The sequence below is a fragment of the Pipistrellus hanaki genome, assembly GCF_964339955.1.
Source record: "Pipistrellus hanaki genome assembly, chromosome: 2".
In the NCBI taxonomy this organism is placed as follows: Eukaryota; Metazoa; Chordata; class Mammalia; order Chiroptera; family Vespertilionidae; genus Pipistrellus; species Pipistrellus hanaki.
This window is the reverse complement of record NC_140504.1, coordinates 136,698,896-136,715,897: the sequence shown is the minus strand read 5'-3', so window position 1 is coordinate 136,715,897 and position 17,002 is coordinate 136,698,896. Positions and strand designations below refer to the sequence as shown.

General features: G+C 38.1%; 1 protein-coding gene across 2 annotated transcripts in view; it reads right to left on the bottom strand.

Moving 5' to 3' along the window:
- The window catches only part of LOC311616667 (guanylate-binding protein 6-like), a 38,423-nt gene extending 24,357 nt beyond the window's left edge, over positions 1–14,066 (bottom strand). The window contains exons 1-6 of one of the 2 annotated variants that reach the window (XM_084872335.1): positions 13,969–14,055; positions 9,574–9,653; positions 5,171–5,374; positions 4,090–4,217; positions 764–873; positions 361–557 (exon numbers count right to left, since the gene is read on the bottom strand). In XM_084872335.1, coding sequence (XP_084728461.1) covers positions 361–557; positions 764–873; positions 4,090–4,217; positions 5,171–5,374; positions 9,574–9,649 — 715 coding nt within the window. In that variant the 5' untranslated portion in view covers positions 9,650–9,653; positions 13,969–14,055. Of the gene's footprint in view, positions 1–360; positions 558–763; positions 874–4,089; positions 4,218–5,170; positions 5,375–9,573; positions 9,654–13,968 lie in introns of both variants that reach the window. The other variant, XM_084872336.1, reaches the window with a different exon arrangement.
- Between the last annotated feature and the right edge of the window lie 2,936 nt (positions 14,067–17,002).

Sequence of the window (17,002 nt, the reverse complement as noted above, 5' to 3'; positions counted from 1 at the left end):
TTTTCTTTGTAATTTTATGCCAAAGTATTATTTGATCAGCTGTTTTCCTCAAAAAGAAAAGCAAAAGGCAAAATAATAAAAATAAGTGCCTGCTTTTTAGAAGATGTTAGCACCACCATTTTAAAAGTTACAATTGGATTCTAAATTACAATGTGTAAAGAACAAATTGGTTATGGATAGTTTTACTCTACTTTAGGCTCCACTTTTCTTATGTGAACTTAAACTCCAGTCCATAGAGCTTTTCAACTCATTCACAGCCACCATTTCTGCAGACTTCAAGTACAAATGCAACTCCAGACATGATGTTTAGTACCTCTCACCCTGCATTGGACCATCCACTGCCCAGCCATGCTTTGTTACCTGGAATAAGCTTCAAGGCATTCTCCAGGTATTCATCTTCTGTGATAGGGAGACCATTTAACTTCAGCTCCAGAGTGAAATCCCGTACGGTCCAGATAAAGTCTGGAAAGAAACTCACAAATTTTGTTGAATCTCCTACTCCATTTGGTGTAAGGGAGGACTTTGCCCTGATGAGTTCTGTAAGCTCTGTCACATAACTAGAACCTGGCTAAGGAAAATAAACTTTCTACCCACAATTCCCATATTTCTTTCATTAAAAAAAAATAGAATTACAAACATTCTCTTTTACTCTGGTTCCTTTGGATCCACCAAAGGAAACTAAGTGAGAGGAAAAGAGAAATTGACTGGATTTCCATTCCCACAGCCTCCATGACACATGGAGATTGGGTTCCTGAAAGGATACTGCAGCTGCTCCAGGGCCTGGTGGTTGATGGTGTTCATGCTATTGTAGACAAAGCTGCTACATAGCAGCACAGCCAGGGCAAAGATCCACAAGTCATTCTTAGGGTCACCCTGGAAGTACATTAGGGCAAAACAGTCAGAGATTTACTCTATAGAAATCCATTCAGACACTAAGTCTAACAGTCCTTCCTTTTATTTCAAGTAATGTACTCACCTTGCAAATAAGTAAGTTTGACTATGGAAATAAATATACATATGAGCTTTACAATTACAAAAACATTACTTGTGAATGTGATTTTTGTCTTCACAGGGATTTCTTTTTAATGAATTGGATGAAATAAGTAACATATTTCATCCAATTCATTAAAAAAAATATAACATATAAGGTAATTTAGTGCAGCACCTGGTATGCTGTTATGTTAAACTAGAGGCCCAGTGAAAAAAATTCATGCAAAAAAGGGTGGTGTTCCTCAGCCCAGCCTGCACCCTCTCCAATCTGGGATCCCTCTCACCTTCCAGGACTGCTGGCTCCCAAATGCTCACCTGCCTGCCTTCCTGATTGCCCCTAACTGCTTCTGCCTCCCAGCCTAATCACCCCCTAACTATTCCCATGCCAGCCTGACTGATGCCTAACTGCTCCCCTGCGAGCCTGTTTGCCCCTAACTATCCTTCCCTTCAGGCCTGGTCACTCCTAACTGCCCTCCCCTGCAGGGTTGATCATCCCCAACTGCCCACCTTTGCAGGCCTGATGCTCACCAACTACCCTACCTTGCTTGCCTGATCACACACAACTGCCATCCCTTGCAGACCTGTTGTCTCCCAACTGCCCTCCCCTGCTGGCGATCTTGTGGTGGTCTTTTTGTGTCCACATAGGGACAGGATCTTTGACCACATAGGGACAGCCATATTGTTTGCTAGAGTGACGGTCAATCCGCATATTACTCTTTTTTTAAATAGGCTAGAGGCCTGGTGCATGGGTGAGGGCCAGCTGGTTTGCCCTGAAGGGTGTCCCGGATCAGGGTGGGGATTCCTTTGGAGCTTAGGGTGGCCTGACCGAGGTGCCTGTGATGGTTTGCAGGCTGGCCATGCCCCATGGTGACCCAAGTGGAGGACCTGTTATCTAGAATTTATTTACCTTTTACAATTGAAACTTTGTAGGCTGGAGCAGAGCCAAGCCTTTTACTTGCTCAGTGGCAGGAGCCACTTCTGTTTGGATTTGTTTTCCTTCTATAATTGAAACTTTGTGGCCTTGAGTGGAGGCTTAGGCTGGCAGGGCAGGCGGAAATCTTGGCTTCTTCTATTGCCTGGGAAAACCAAGCCTCCCACCTGCTCTCTGTGGCCACAGCAATCTTGGTTGGTGTTAATTTGCATGCTTGCTCTGAATTGCTGGTGGGTGTGGCTGGTGGGCATGTCTGGTGGATGTAGCTGAGTAATAGTTAATTTGTTTATTACTCTTTTATTATGTAGGATGAACGGGTTAGTACATATTTATTCTGCATATATTTGTTGGTCATGGGCTATATAAAATACTCCATAGTTAAATAACTGGGGATATAGCCAAGAAGTGTTTATGATAAACTACTGAATGTGTCCACTATTGTTAAAGTAGAAATCAGTTTAAAATGACAAATATTACTTTCAAGATGATTATTTCAAAACCATGATGAACATCTGTAGCAAGGAATTTAACAAGGATAATATCTGTAGGTTGCTACATCAAAGTAATGTATATAAGCATTGGAACCTGTAGCTCTAATAGTAAATTAAGGCATTTGGGAGAGGGAGAGATAATATCAACCAAAGAACTTATATACATATATGCACATAACATGGACACTGACAATAGTATGCTGAAGGTCTGCAGCGGGGATAGATGTTAGGAAGACTTGGTCAATAGGATGGAAAGAAGGAAAAAATATGTAATACTTTAAATAATGAATATAAATTTTAAGAAATATTAAATTAAAATTTACAAGTCAAGCCTGGAAGAACCAGAACTCTGAAAGTTGGAAACTTTTACATAACATGAAGTCTTTCTCAGCATCTTGATTGAAAATTAAAGTCTTAGCAAAGTGTGAATTTGAATAAGTGAAGGTATCCTGCAGATAGACCCACAGAAGCAAAAGTAGACATGGCCATATACAGGAGTCTGGCAAAGAGATGAAGGAGCTTAAAGGAGGGGTTAATTTGTTTGAATAAATACAACAGATCTAAATAACAGCACAATACAGAATTTTCATTCTATTATAAACACTATGTAACATTTCACCACAGTAAAAGTTAAAAAGACCTAGAAAAATTTGGAGGGAAATGCTGATTTGTACATTTGTATTCCAAGCCTCATTTTTTTAAAAATGATTACAATAAGAAGTGGCTCTTATGACAAACAATAGGTTATACAGACAGCAAGACTAATATATACATAAAAATAAACACAAAATTTCTAACTCTTCTTTGGGTAGAAATAGGAAGTTGTAGACATTTAGATACTATCTACATAATAAAAGCCTAAGTGACCATTACAGCTGAATGATCAGAATGACTGGCCCCTATGATGCACACTGACCACCAAGGAGCAGACGCTCAATGTAAGAGCTGTCCTCTGGTGGACAGTTCACTCCCACAGGGGAAGTGCTGCTCAATCAAAAGCCGGGCTCACAGCTGGCGAATGCAGCAGCAGTGGCAGAAGCCTTTCTTGCCTCTGCAGCAGCTCTAAGGAGCATCAAGCCAAGCAGTAAGAAGAAATGGCAATGGTAAGAAGCAAAGGGTCCCAGACTACAAAAGGGACACCACTCCAGTGCATGAATTTTGTGCACCAGGCCTCTTCTATCAAAATAAGTCTCAAACTAAAGAAGAAAATGAGAAATCATTCAATTCATCCTTTAGTAGAAAACTAAAATATCTAAGACACATCTTAAAATGTTGTACACAAACACATGCTTTTATAGAACCATCTCATTCAGAGCTATCTCAAAGTCTTCCAGAAAGTCTTCCAGAATGTTTGGTGAGTACATGATGAACTTCACCAGAGATCTGCAGACTTTTTGAGGGCAGGGCTTTTACATGGGTATCTACAGTATTAACTTAGAGACCCAGGAATATGGTGTTCAGCAATTGAATCAAATTAGTCATGGATTGCTGAGAAATAGAAAAAAATTTACTCAATTTATCATGACGCCTTACCTGGAAATAAGTCAAACAAGTGTGCTTTTGCCTGATATGTAATTGGATTTCTAGATTTCACAAATAGATCAAGCAGTTAAATTAAAAAGTTCATTATGAAAATATCCAGGTTGAATACATTTTATTTGTCACTCTCTGCCTTACCTTCTCCACATCTCCCAGGCCCTCCGTGTCTAGAAGGACCAGAGTGCAATTACGCTTATAGGGGTGAGGCACACACCACATCCAGATGCCCTTGGTTTCAGACTGCACCGTAGAGCCCAGAGGGAAACCTATAAATGAAGGGGAGACCGAACACACAGTGACAATAGACAAACTAAGCAGCCAAGGGACTACAAAATCAGACTTTTTGGAATGGAAGTACCCCAGAATAGAAGATGGTGCTTTCTCTATTTTGTAAGAATTCTTTACTTTGTTTGTCACCTATTCAAAGGAGATGAATATTAACTGTGAAAATGATACCCAGCAAGAGCTCAAAATAGAGGTGAAGTGCATCCATAATCAGACATAATAAATGTTATTGAATACCACAATGAGAGCATTTTAAAGAATGATCCAGTAAAGGCCAAATAGAAGTGGATAGAAGAGAGACATCTAAAGAAAAAGAAATTCAGATAATACTTTTCCAATCAAAGTGATAAAAATAAAAATGGCAAATGGTGTGGGAGAGGTTAACAACAATGGGATGTGAACTCACAAAATATTTAAACATGGTGACAGATATGCAATTATCTTTATATGTTCATAGGAAAAGCAAAATTTTATAAAGAGAGAGTAAAACATATTATGAGCAAGAGAGAGGGCACAATTTAAACATCTCTGTCTTGGAACTGGTAAGAAGAAAAAAAAGGAGCCTATGCATTACTAGAAGGAATTTTTCTTAACATAAGTAAAACTATAAATATGGCAATAGAATATATTAAAGTAATGATTTAGTGATGAAAATTAGACTTAGAAATTTGGTTTATTGAGAGGAGTTTAGTTCTCTCTTAATGTAATCAGGGAAGAAAACTAATGAGTTGAGATTTAGTTAGAGTAACAAAATTGGCCCTGGCATGAGATAACACCAATTAAGGTCATAATTTATCAGAAAGAATTAGAATTAGAAGGTTGTTTATTGAAAGGAATTAAGCTCTTTTTTTTCTCATATGACTAGTGAAGAAAATTAAGAAACTGTGATATAGCTAGAGTCAAAGAATTGTCCTCTGCCTGAGACACCACTCACCGTGATTCTGTCCTGCAAGCCGATTCATCAAGTAGGATTTTCCTGTACGATACAGTCCTACAATGGCCACAACCACCACTGGCTGAGAAATCTGGTCAAGAATCTCTAGAGCTTTCTGATTCACTGACAGACGCTCATTGATGTTTTCCACCAGGCAAATGGGGGCCATCATGTTGGGTCTAGATGCCATAGCAACCTGCAAACCTAGAAGAACATCCCAGTAGAAATAAGAATACAATCCTATTCTCTGAAGCAGAGTTGTGCAAAGCACCCACCATCTCAGAGCAATATGAGCGTTCCACTTTGTTCCTGTCATAGTAAGCATAAGCCAGGACCTGCAATGAAAAATTTACCTACTTTGGCTCTATACTTGCACTGAATCTCAGCAAGGGCGAAAGTGTTCCCAATGCTGTGAGGGCCTCTGACTGAATGTTATTGCTGGCGCTGGGCAGCAACATCTTATAATGCTGTGAAGTGGCTTTACCCTATGCCAGAATCACCACTGAGAAGCAAAGCCACCACTTCATGTAAATATCCTCTCCCCAAATATAAGGCTTAACCAGCTTCTAAGAGGATAGTGAGAGGCAGATACTGAGGAAGGACCTGCCTGGGACCAGAGCACCTGGGGACAAAGTCGAGGTATTTTAAGCCACAGGTTTCATGCATCTCTCTGTTTCGTGGTCCTAGTTGTTGAGAACAGCTATAAAACTAGTGATGAGTATGACTAGTATGCATCACAATCTGAGATTTTAGGTTGAAGATTTGGTTTGACATATGACAGACCAATAAAATGTAATATCTATGGCTCCATTTATGATACTGAAGGGACTGAAGGAGTGTGGGGCTCCAGAAGAAAAACAGCTTTTGATTTTTCTCCTTTCTTATAAGTTTTCAAAATTATTTAGGCCATAAAGTTTAACAGTCATTCCCTGTTTAGAGAAATTGAGTGGTGTGATATCTATTTTGTTTTACAAAATGAAGTGTGCATCAAAATTTAAAAATAGATTTATGTTATAAACCAATAAAAAAAGTGTATATTAATAAAACTGTCAGTAAAGAATAACAAGAACTCCTCCCAATTTTTGCATCCTCCATGTCTGTTAAAAATATCCTTGTGATTGAAAAAAAAAATCAACAACTTATGTAAGACTGTAGAAGAAATTAAGAGTAATATAGCTGCAATAAAATATAAAAAAAAATAAAAATACTGTGGAAAGTTTCAGTAGTAGACTAGGAGAAGCAGAGTTGTGAATTAGTGAATTATTGATAGAAGATAGGGCAGCAACACACCCAAACAATTGAAGATAAAAATTAAAGGCAAGGAGGAGAGCCTAAGAGAGCTTTGGGGCAACATGAAACAGAGCAGCATATAAATATTGATAATAGGGGTGCCAGAACAACAAAAAGAGGATAAAAGGGTTAGAAAATTTTTTGAAGTAATGAAGTAATAATGTCAGAAAACTTCCCTGATTTGGGGAAGAAAAAGGTCACACAAGCACAAGAGAATTCAAAAGAAGATAAACCCAAAAAGACTCACACCAACACTCAACGTAAGTATGATGGCAAATGTTCAAGAGAAAGAGAGAATCTTAAAGGCTGCAAGAGAGAGACAGAAAGTTACAAAGGATCCCCCGATTAGACTATCAAATGATTTCTCAACAGAAACACATCAGGCCAGAAAGGAATGGAAGAAAGTTTACAAAGTGACTCAAAGTAGGGGACTGAATCTAAGAATACTCTGTCTAGAAAAGCTGTCATTCAAAATTGAAAGTGAAATAGGAAGCTTCACAGACAAAAAAATGCTAAGGGGGTTTATCACTACGAAACCAAAAATGCAGAAATGTCAAAGGCCTGGTATAAAAAAAAAAGAAATAAAAAAGGAAGAAGGAACAGAGGCACAAAAAATAAAAATGGCTACAGACATGTACCTTACAATAATAACATTAAATGTAAACGGACTAACTGCTCCAATCAAAAGACATTGAGTGGCTGAATGGTTAAGAAAACATGAGCGGCACTAATCAATTTGGTTCAGTGGATAGAGCATATGCCTGTGGACTAAAGGGTCCCAGGTCTGATTCCGGTCACGGGCATGTACCTTGATTGCAGGCACATACCCAATAGGGAGTGTGCAGAAGGCAGTTGATTAATGTTTATCTCTCATCGATGTTTCTAACTCTCTATCCCTTTCCCTTCCTCTCTGTAAAAAGCTAATAAAATATATTTTTTAAAAAGAAAACATGACCTATATACTGTATATGCTGCCTACTAAAGAACCACCTCAGAACAAGGGACTCACACCCACTGAAAGCAGGAAAAATATATTTCAGGCAAATGGAAATGAGAAAAAAGCTGGGGTAGTAATACTTATACCTGACAAAATAGACCTCAAAGTGAAGGTCATAACAAGAGATAATGAAAGTCACTTCATAATATTAAAGGGATTGACATAACAAGAGGATAGAACCCTGGTAAACAAATATGCACCCAATGCAGGAGTACCCAAATACATAAAAAAAAAAAAAAACCCTCCTGGAAGATATCAAGGAAGAGATCAACATAGTAGGGGACATTAATACCCCACTGACATCACTGAATAAGTCCTCTAGACAAAAAAATCACCAAAGAAACATCAATCCTAAATTACTCACTAGATCAGATAGAATTAATTGACATCTTCAGAACATTTCACCCCAAAGCCATGGAATATACATTCTTCTCAATGCTCATGGGACATTTTCAAAGATAGACCACATAGCTGGTCACAGGCAAAGTCTCTCCAAATTCAAGAAGATTTAAATAGATCAAGCATCTTCACAGACCATAATAGCATAATATTAGAAATAAACTACAATAAAAACAACCAAAAATTTTAAAATACTTAGAGGTTGAATAGTATTAAACAATGATTGGGTTACCAAAGACATCAAAGAAGAAATTTTTTTAAATCCTGGAAACAAATGACAATGAAAACACAAAATATATGGACAACCCAAAATCTATGGACACAGAGAAAGCAGTCACGAGAGGGAAGGTTATAGCTCTACAGGCCTACCTAAAAATAAATAAGTAAGTAAATAAATAAATGAATAAAGAACAGATAGATAAATAAATAAAGCAGGTAAAACTGTTAATAAATTATCTAACTCTGCAACTTAAAAAATTAGAAAGAGAGCAACAAGAAAAGCCCAGAGTGAGCAGAAGGAAGGCTCAGAGCAAAAATGAATGACATAGAGACCAAAAAATGGCAATACAAATGATCAATGAAAACAAGAGCTGGTTCTTTGAAAGGATAAACAAGCTTGATGAACCTTTAGCCAGGCTCACTCAGAAGCAAAGAGAGAGGACCCAAATAAACAAAATCAGAAATGAAAGAGGCAAAATAACAACAGACCCCACAGAAATTCAAAGGATCTCAAAAAATACTATGAACAACTCTATTTCTAAAAACTACACAATCTGGAGGAAATGAAAATATTACTAGAAAGATGCAACCTTCCAAAACTCAATCAGATAGAATCTAAAAATCTCAATAGGCCAATAATTATGAAAGAAATTGAAGCAGTTATCAAAAACCTCTAGCAAATAAAAGCACTGGACCAAACAGCTTCACAGAAGAATTTTACCAAACATTCAAAGAAGAAATAAAACCTATGCTCCTCAGATTATTTGAAACAATTCAAGAGGAAGGAATACTTCCAAGCTCATTCTTTTTTTAAAAAATATATTTTATTGATTTTGCATAGAGAGGAAGAGAGAGGGATAGAGAGTTAGAAACATCGATGAGAGAGAGTCATCGATCAGCTGCCTCTTGCACATCCCTTACTGAGGATATGCCCGCAACCAAGATACATGCCCTTGACCAGAATCGAACCTGGGACCCTTCAGTCTCCAAGCCAACGCTCTATCCATTGAGCCAAACCAGTTTCAGCCTTCCAAGCTCATTCTATGAAGCCAGCATTACCCAAATACCAAAACCAGATAAAGACAATGCAAAGAAACAGAATTACAGGCCAATATCCTTCATGAACATTGATGCCAAAATCCTCAATAAAATTATAGCAAATCAAATCCAGCAGTACATCAGAAAGATCATACACCATGATCAAGTAGAATTTATCTTGGGGATGCAAGGATGGCACAATATCTGAAAATTGATAAAAATGATATATCATATAAACAAATTGAGAAATAAAATCACACAGTCCTATCAATTGATACAGAAAAGGCATTTGACAAAATCCAAGACTCTTTCTTGATAAAAACTCTCACTGAAGAGAATAGAGGAATCATACCTCAGCTTAATAAAAGCGTTATATGACAAACCTACAGCCAATATCATACTCGATGGGCAAAAATTAAAACCATTTCACCTAAGAACAGGAAAAGACAGGGATGCCCACATTCACCACTCCTCTTCAATATAGAGCTGGAAGTGCTAGCCATAGTGATCAGTGGAGAAGATGAAATAAAAGGCATCCAACTTGGAAAAGAAGTAAAACTGTCATTATTTGAAGATGACATGATACTGTACTAGAAAAACTGAAAGGCTCCATCAAAAATTATTAGATTTAATCAATGAATTCAGCAATGTAGCAGGATACAAAATTAACACCCAAAATTCATTGCATTTTTATACAACAATAGTGAACTTACAGGAACAGAGGTTACAAAAACAATTCCATTTACCATTGCACCAACAAAATTAAGATACCTTGGAATAAAGTTAACTAAGGAGGGAAAAGAGCTATACTCAGAAAACTACAGGACACTGAATAAAGAGACAGAGGAAGACATAGATAGAACAACATATCATGTTCATGGATTGATAGAATCAACATCATTAACATATTCACACTACCCAATGCACTCCCCATTAAAGTACCAATGTCATATTTCACAGACCTAGAACAAATTATTCATTTAGAATAAAATAAAACCCTGAAAGCTGCAGCAATCCTGAGAAAGAAGAACAAACTAAGAGGGCTCTCAATACCAGATATCAAGCTATATTACAAAGCCACTGTTCTCAAAATGGCCTTGTACTGGCACAAGAACAGACATATAAACCAATGGAATAGAATAGAGAACACGGAAATCTACCCAAACCACTGTGCTCAATTATATTTGTATGACAAAGAGCCAAGTACATACAATGGAGTCAAGATAGTCACTTCAATAAATTGTGTTGGGAAAATTGGACAGAATAATGCAAAAAAATTAAACTAGACCACCAAATTATACCGTACACAAAAATAAATGCAAAATAGATAAAGGACTTAAACGTAAGATGGGAAATCATAAAATATTAGAGAAATTTACAGGCAGCATAATGTCAGACATATGGCCAAGCATTATCTTCATAGATGCAACTCTTAGGGCAATGGAAACTAAAGGGAAAATAAACAAATGGGACTACAGCAAAAGAAACCATCAATAAAACAACAGAGCCCACTGCATGGGAGAACATATTTTCCAATGTTATCACCGATAAGGGTTTAATATCCAACATTTACGGGGAACTCATACAACTCACCAAAGGGAAGATAAACAATCCAATCAAAAAATGGGCATCAGACCTAAATAGAAACATTTTGAAAGAGGGCATACAGGACGCCAGGAGATATATGAAAACATGCTCAAAGTCACTAATCATCTGAGTGATGCAATTCATTCACAATATCACAAATGACAATGAGATATTATCTCACACCTGTCAGAATGGCTATCGTCAACAAATCAACAAATGACAAATGCTGGCAAGGATGCAGAGAAAAAAGAACCCTCATGTACTACTGCTGGAAGTAATGCAGACTGGTGCAGCCACTGTGGAGAATAGTATGGATTTTTCTCAAAAAACTAAAAATGGAACTCCCATTTGACCCAGTGATACCACTTCTAGGAATATATTCCAAGAAAACAGAAACACCAATCAGAAAAGATATGCAACCCTATGTTCATAGCAGTACAATTTACAACAGCTAATATTTGGAAACAGCCTAAGTGCCCATCAGCCGATGAGTGGATTAAAAAACTGTGGTACTGCCTAAACCGGTTTGGCTCAGCGGAAGAGCATCAGTCTGCGGACTGAAAGGTCCCAGGTTCGATTCCGGTCAAGGGCATATACGTTGGTTGTGGACACATCCCCGGTGGGGGGTGTGCAAGAGGCAGTTGGTCGATGTTTCTCTCTCATCTACGTTTCTAGCTCTCTATCTCTCTCCCTTCCTCTCTGTAAAAAATCAATACAATATGTTTTTTAAAAATAAAAATAAAAAAATAAAAAACTGTGGTACAGCTACACGCTTTTAAAAAGAAGGAATTTTTATCATTTATAACAACATGGATGGAACTGGAGGGCAATATACTAAGCAAAATAAACCTGTCGAGAAAGTTAAACAACACATGACCTCATTCATATGTAGGATATAATGATCAACATAATTTGATGAACAAAAATAGATGGATAGAGACAAATGGTAGGGGAGGGGGTGTTAGAGAGCAACCAAAGGACTTGTATGCACGCATATTAGCATAACCAATGGACACAGACACTGGGGCGGTGGGGGCATGCCTGGGAAGGGGTCAATTGGGGGAAAAGGAGACATATGTAAAACTTTAGAAAAAAACGTGATACATCTACACAATGGAATACTATGCTGCTGTAAAAAGGAAGAAAATCCTACCATTTACAACAGCATGATGGACCTGGAGAGCATTATGCTAAGCAAAATAAGTCAGTCAGAGAAAGATAAATATAACATGATCTCAATCATTTGTGGAATATAATGAACAACATAAACAGATGAACAAAAATAGATCCAGAGACAGAGAAGCATTGATCAGACCATCAAACCTCAGAGGGAACGTAGGGGACAGAGGGTGTAAGAGGAAGAGATCAATCAAAGGACTGTATGCATGCATATAAGCCTAACCAATGGACACAGACAACAGGTGGGTGAGGGCATGAGTGTGGGGGTGAGGAGGTGGCAATTGGAGGATAAGGACACATAGTAATACCTTAATCAATAAAGAAAAAAGATAAATAAAACAAACTATAAATAAATAAAAACTATGCATGTGAAAATATCAAGTGGGTCTGCATAATTCCTGGACATGTCTGACCTAGGACTTTGTTAGGGCAGAGAAATTACTTCTTATATTCAAGGAAGTGCTGTGCTGGTCCTTCCTAATTTTCAGAACATACCAAGAATGAAGCTGAGCCAGGCAGTGTTCTAAGCAAGTTTGGGCCTGAGCAGTGAATTGGGCCTTGTCAGGGGACAGCATTCTCTTTATCTAACGTTTAAGGATGTGACTGGGAGCTGGGGTTGAGGCCACAATCAAAATGCAGCCCATCTGTGTCTGGCCCCTTTTCTTACTCTCTCTCTCTCTCTCTCTCTCTCTCTCTCTCTCTCTCTCTCCCTCTTTTCCTCCCTTCCTCTCTTTTTCTAATAAATAACTGCACTCCAGAGCTCTCTGAGCCAAGTCTGCTCTTGAGGGGGGAAAAATTAACTAAAAAATGTAAAATTTTAAATGCTGTGTACGCAGTAAATCTAAGGTGGAATTAGAATAGGACCATAAGTCCAAACTAGTGCACACTACAATGAGGAACACTGAGCTCATGCATGAAGAAGCTGTCTCCATGCCCCACCCCATCCCTTTAAGCAGCCAGGAGAACACCTGAATCTCTCATCTCTCCATACACCCACATTCTCTTCTCCACCATCTACTATCCCGGTTATGTGAAGTCCTACTAAACTGTCACCTCACAACTACCACTGCCCCTGATGGGGAAGCTAAAGCGAGCAGCTGAGCCCTACAGTCCAAGCTACCAGACTACTAGTGTCCCTACCTCTCCATTCCTCAGTCCATTCTGAATCAGAAAGTGAGAGGTTTAAGCTCAGGACCAAGTTCCTTACAAAGGAAAGTTGAATTCCCACTTCTGTCCCACAGATCCCTGGTCAGAGTGTCCCAGAACAAGCTCCCAGGTCCTTCTCACTCCTCCTTCCTCTCTCTCCTCCTCCCAATTTTCTGTTGGTAGTTTACAGAAGTTTAAAAAAAAATTAAAGCTGAGGAAATTTGTTTTCATTCTTACAGAGGACTCAGCAAAACAACTGAACCTAAAATCAATAATTGATGTAAATTTTTGGTAGGGTTTAAACATTTGTAAACTACAGAATAAAAGCCTGGCTAAGACCTTACAGATAGTTTTAATAGTTGAATAAAATATGTTAAAATGAAGTATTTTATCTAAATACCACTTTATAGAATATCTGGGATACTAAATACAGTTAATGCAATAAAGTATGTTTTCATGTTTAAATTGTATGTTAAGGATCATCTTCCCTCTGTTTTTTCAATGTCCCACAGACACCAGGGAAATGTCTGAAATGGTGAGGGGAAGATGGAGGAAGTGACTGCAACCAGGGCTTCTTAGGATAGGACAGGTTTCGTTCCTCAGTCACAGAAAGGACTTCAGCCCCTCCAAGCAGGTGATATAGGGTTCACCCCTCCTGCTCCCGGTCAGGGCTCTTTTTGCAGCCTGGGAGGGTGCCCGAGAAGGAGCTGGGCATCCCAGGAACAAGCTGTGCCTGCTGCCCTGCAGCAGCCTTCCATCCAAACAGCTTATAGCCCTGGAGGCCCACCCTTCCTTGGCCCACACCATCAGCCAGTGCTTCCAGAGCTGACAGTGGAGACTCTTGCCTCCAGAGCCAGGTGTGCTGCCCTGGAGCATGCATTCTTCTTGTTGATGTTACTTAATGAACATGTGCATGGAAATCCAAGTCTCTGAGGGAATTTACCTGTCTCCTAAGCTGCAGACAACGGATAAATCCTTGCCTCTTGCTGCCTTGCTCCTCCTGAGTCTGGCTCCGCAGGTGCTCACAGTTCTCTTTTGAAGCTGATAATGAAGCCAAATTTGAGAGCAAAGGTGTTTTCAGTGTGGTTGAGAAAAATCAAATCGAAAGGACACATCCTTTTCTGGGAAATTACGTGGTGGACCTTCACCCCTGCTCACCCTCTTCTCTGCCCCCCACCCCAACCCCCCTCAAAGGCATGCAGGGTGGATGACATTTCTTCCACACCCCCTTGGAAATCCTGTTTGACACCTCCCCCTCAGGGGACTTGTGTTTCCTGACTCCATAGGAACACAGAGCTGCAGGGCTGAATGTAGGCCAGTAACAGCAGACTGACAGTCTGCAGTGTGTCTCTCAGAAATCCTTTGGAAAGCCAATGAGGTTTTTCTTATTGTTGTTGTAGTAATTTTATGCTAAGACTGCCGTTTCATTTCTGCTTTAAAAAAACTTATTATTAATTTATCCTTCTTCATTATCAATAACTGTGTGCATAAACCTCCTATTTTCCCTATCAAGAGATAGACCCTAGTATTTTGTAGCATATTCTCCCAATTACGGTTGTTTTTTGTTTTTCTTTGTGGAGGCTATGTGGGGGAGTGTAAGGGTCCTGAGTTTATATTTCGAGTGTTTCTTTCAGTGAAATAATATAAAAATACAAACTAACTCAAAACTGAACATTCAAAATGAATAAAGAAGTCATAACCATCAACAAGATTTTAAAAGTTGACAAGTGCCACAAATATTGGCTCTTTCTGGTTTTATCGTCTATTAAGTTTTGTTCTCTATATTTGCATTTCATCTGAATAATAATTCAGAAAAAAATATGTAATTGTACAGGATTCCACTCTAATAGACTATTTTTAAAAACTGTGTAATCAAAGTATTTTTGTTATAACTGTTGTCTTCTGGACGGATATAGGTAGGAGCTGTGTTATTAGAACAATTTTGAGTGAGTTTCATTGTTTATTTTTCTGTGCCTAGAATATTCTGAGTTGGTTTCAAAGACATTTAAATGTTATTTCTACTTTCACCAGTATGCTTGGTTGAAATCGGCTCTTGGACAATAGTAAAAATAAAGCAGCAGCAGCTAGATGTTAGATTAATTTTTATAGATTTATCATAAGTAAATTACTAAAATGAAATACTTGTTCCAAGAAAGCTGTTACATTGAATACAATATCATAACATATATTAAAATCTGAAAATTGAAATTTCGTCCTTTAATATGTGATATAATACTACTTATTATGTTCTCTTGAGAATGTTTGTCTTCTAATATGAGATTATACCTAGACTTCTGACTTTCAGGGTTGTAATGTAACCATATTGTGTAATATTAGTTTATCAGTCTTTATAATTTATCTATATTTGGGATTTTTAATTTTGGCACTGCTATTGTTTTCCAGCAATACATAGTGGTATATTTCAATGGTACATGTAATATACTTTGAGGCCCATTGCCTTTGCAAATTTAAAGATGAACAAAGGAATGGCCTTACCTTTCGATAATCTAAACCTTGAAGGAGGGAAATATAAAATAAAACAAGACGTGAACAGTGTTAATAAATGATGGTAGGAAAAAAGTGTTTGTCTCAACAAAAGCAACAATTATTTCTACTAGGGAGGGTTAGGATAGTTTATAGATGACTTCATGGAAAAGTTTTATTTCTGTTAGGTCTTAAAGAATGACTCACTTGTGAAAAAGAGTGATTGGAGGAAAGGTATTTTAAGGCAAAGGAAGGGAAAGAGCAAATTTGCAAAAGTAGGAGGTAAATCCTAGATATTAGCTAAGCCCAATGTAGCCAGTGTAGTGGGCTCACTAGGAATAAAGTGGAAAAATCAATTGGGACCTGGATCATAGACAAGGTTGTGCAAGCAGGTGGATACTTTGATCGTTATAAGGCATGCTTAGAGCCATGTTGGAAATCCATTTTATTGATGAGCCTTGAAAGCATTATGCTAAGTGAAGGAAGCCATTACTAAAATCATGTATTTTAGTATTTCATTCATATGAAATGTCCCAAATAGCCAAATTCATAGACATGAGAGTAGAGGTGACTGCTTAGGGTTGGGTAAGAGTATGGGGGGAGCAGGGAGGTAAAAGCTAAAGTGTACTAGGTTTCACTTTGCAGATGATGAAAATGGTCTAAACTTGAGTGGTGATGGTTGCACATATCTGATAGCCCAAATATAATGTCTGCAATATAAAAGTGAATGCAGATCCAAAACTGTAATAGATATGTGAAACAATAAGTGTTGACTGTCTATAAAATCATAATAATGTACTCTGGCATTAAAAAGAGCAGATAAAATTAACATAGAACTAGAGGTTTTGTACATAAAATTTACATAAAACCCCAACTGCCCCCCTCTGTTGGCCTGGTCACCCCTGAATGCCCCCACTGGCCTGGTTGTCTCTTACTGCCTCCCCCTCCACCATCCTGGTCACCACCAACTGACCCCCCACTGCTGGCCTGCTCACTCCTCACGGCCCCCTGCCAGCCTGATTGCCCCACACAACCTGCTATTCAGTCATTTGGTCATCCTTCACTAACCCTTCTGCAGGCTGGTTGTAAGCAGCCATCTCGTGAGGGTGTGATGGTCACTTTGCATATTACCTCTTTATTATATGATATAAATCCCAAAGAGTCTGGATATAGCTTAAGTATTATAAGATCATTGAATTGTTTTGAGGAGACTAAAGAGAGTAATTTGGGTTTCATCATTTAAGTCTAAAGATTGCCATTTATAATGTAATCAGTTAAAGAACAGAGGAAGTTTTCAATTTCTATACTAGGAGACATAAAACTGATTTTCATACATCTCAGTAAATAAAAAACAGAAAAACAAGAAAAATGTTAAGTAAAGTTACAAAATATTTTGAAAATGTGATCAACTTAGCCTAATATATGAATGTAGAACCCTACTGCCAACAATAGTAGAATATGCTTTAAAAAAAAAAAAAAAAAGCACACTAACA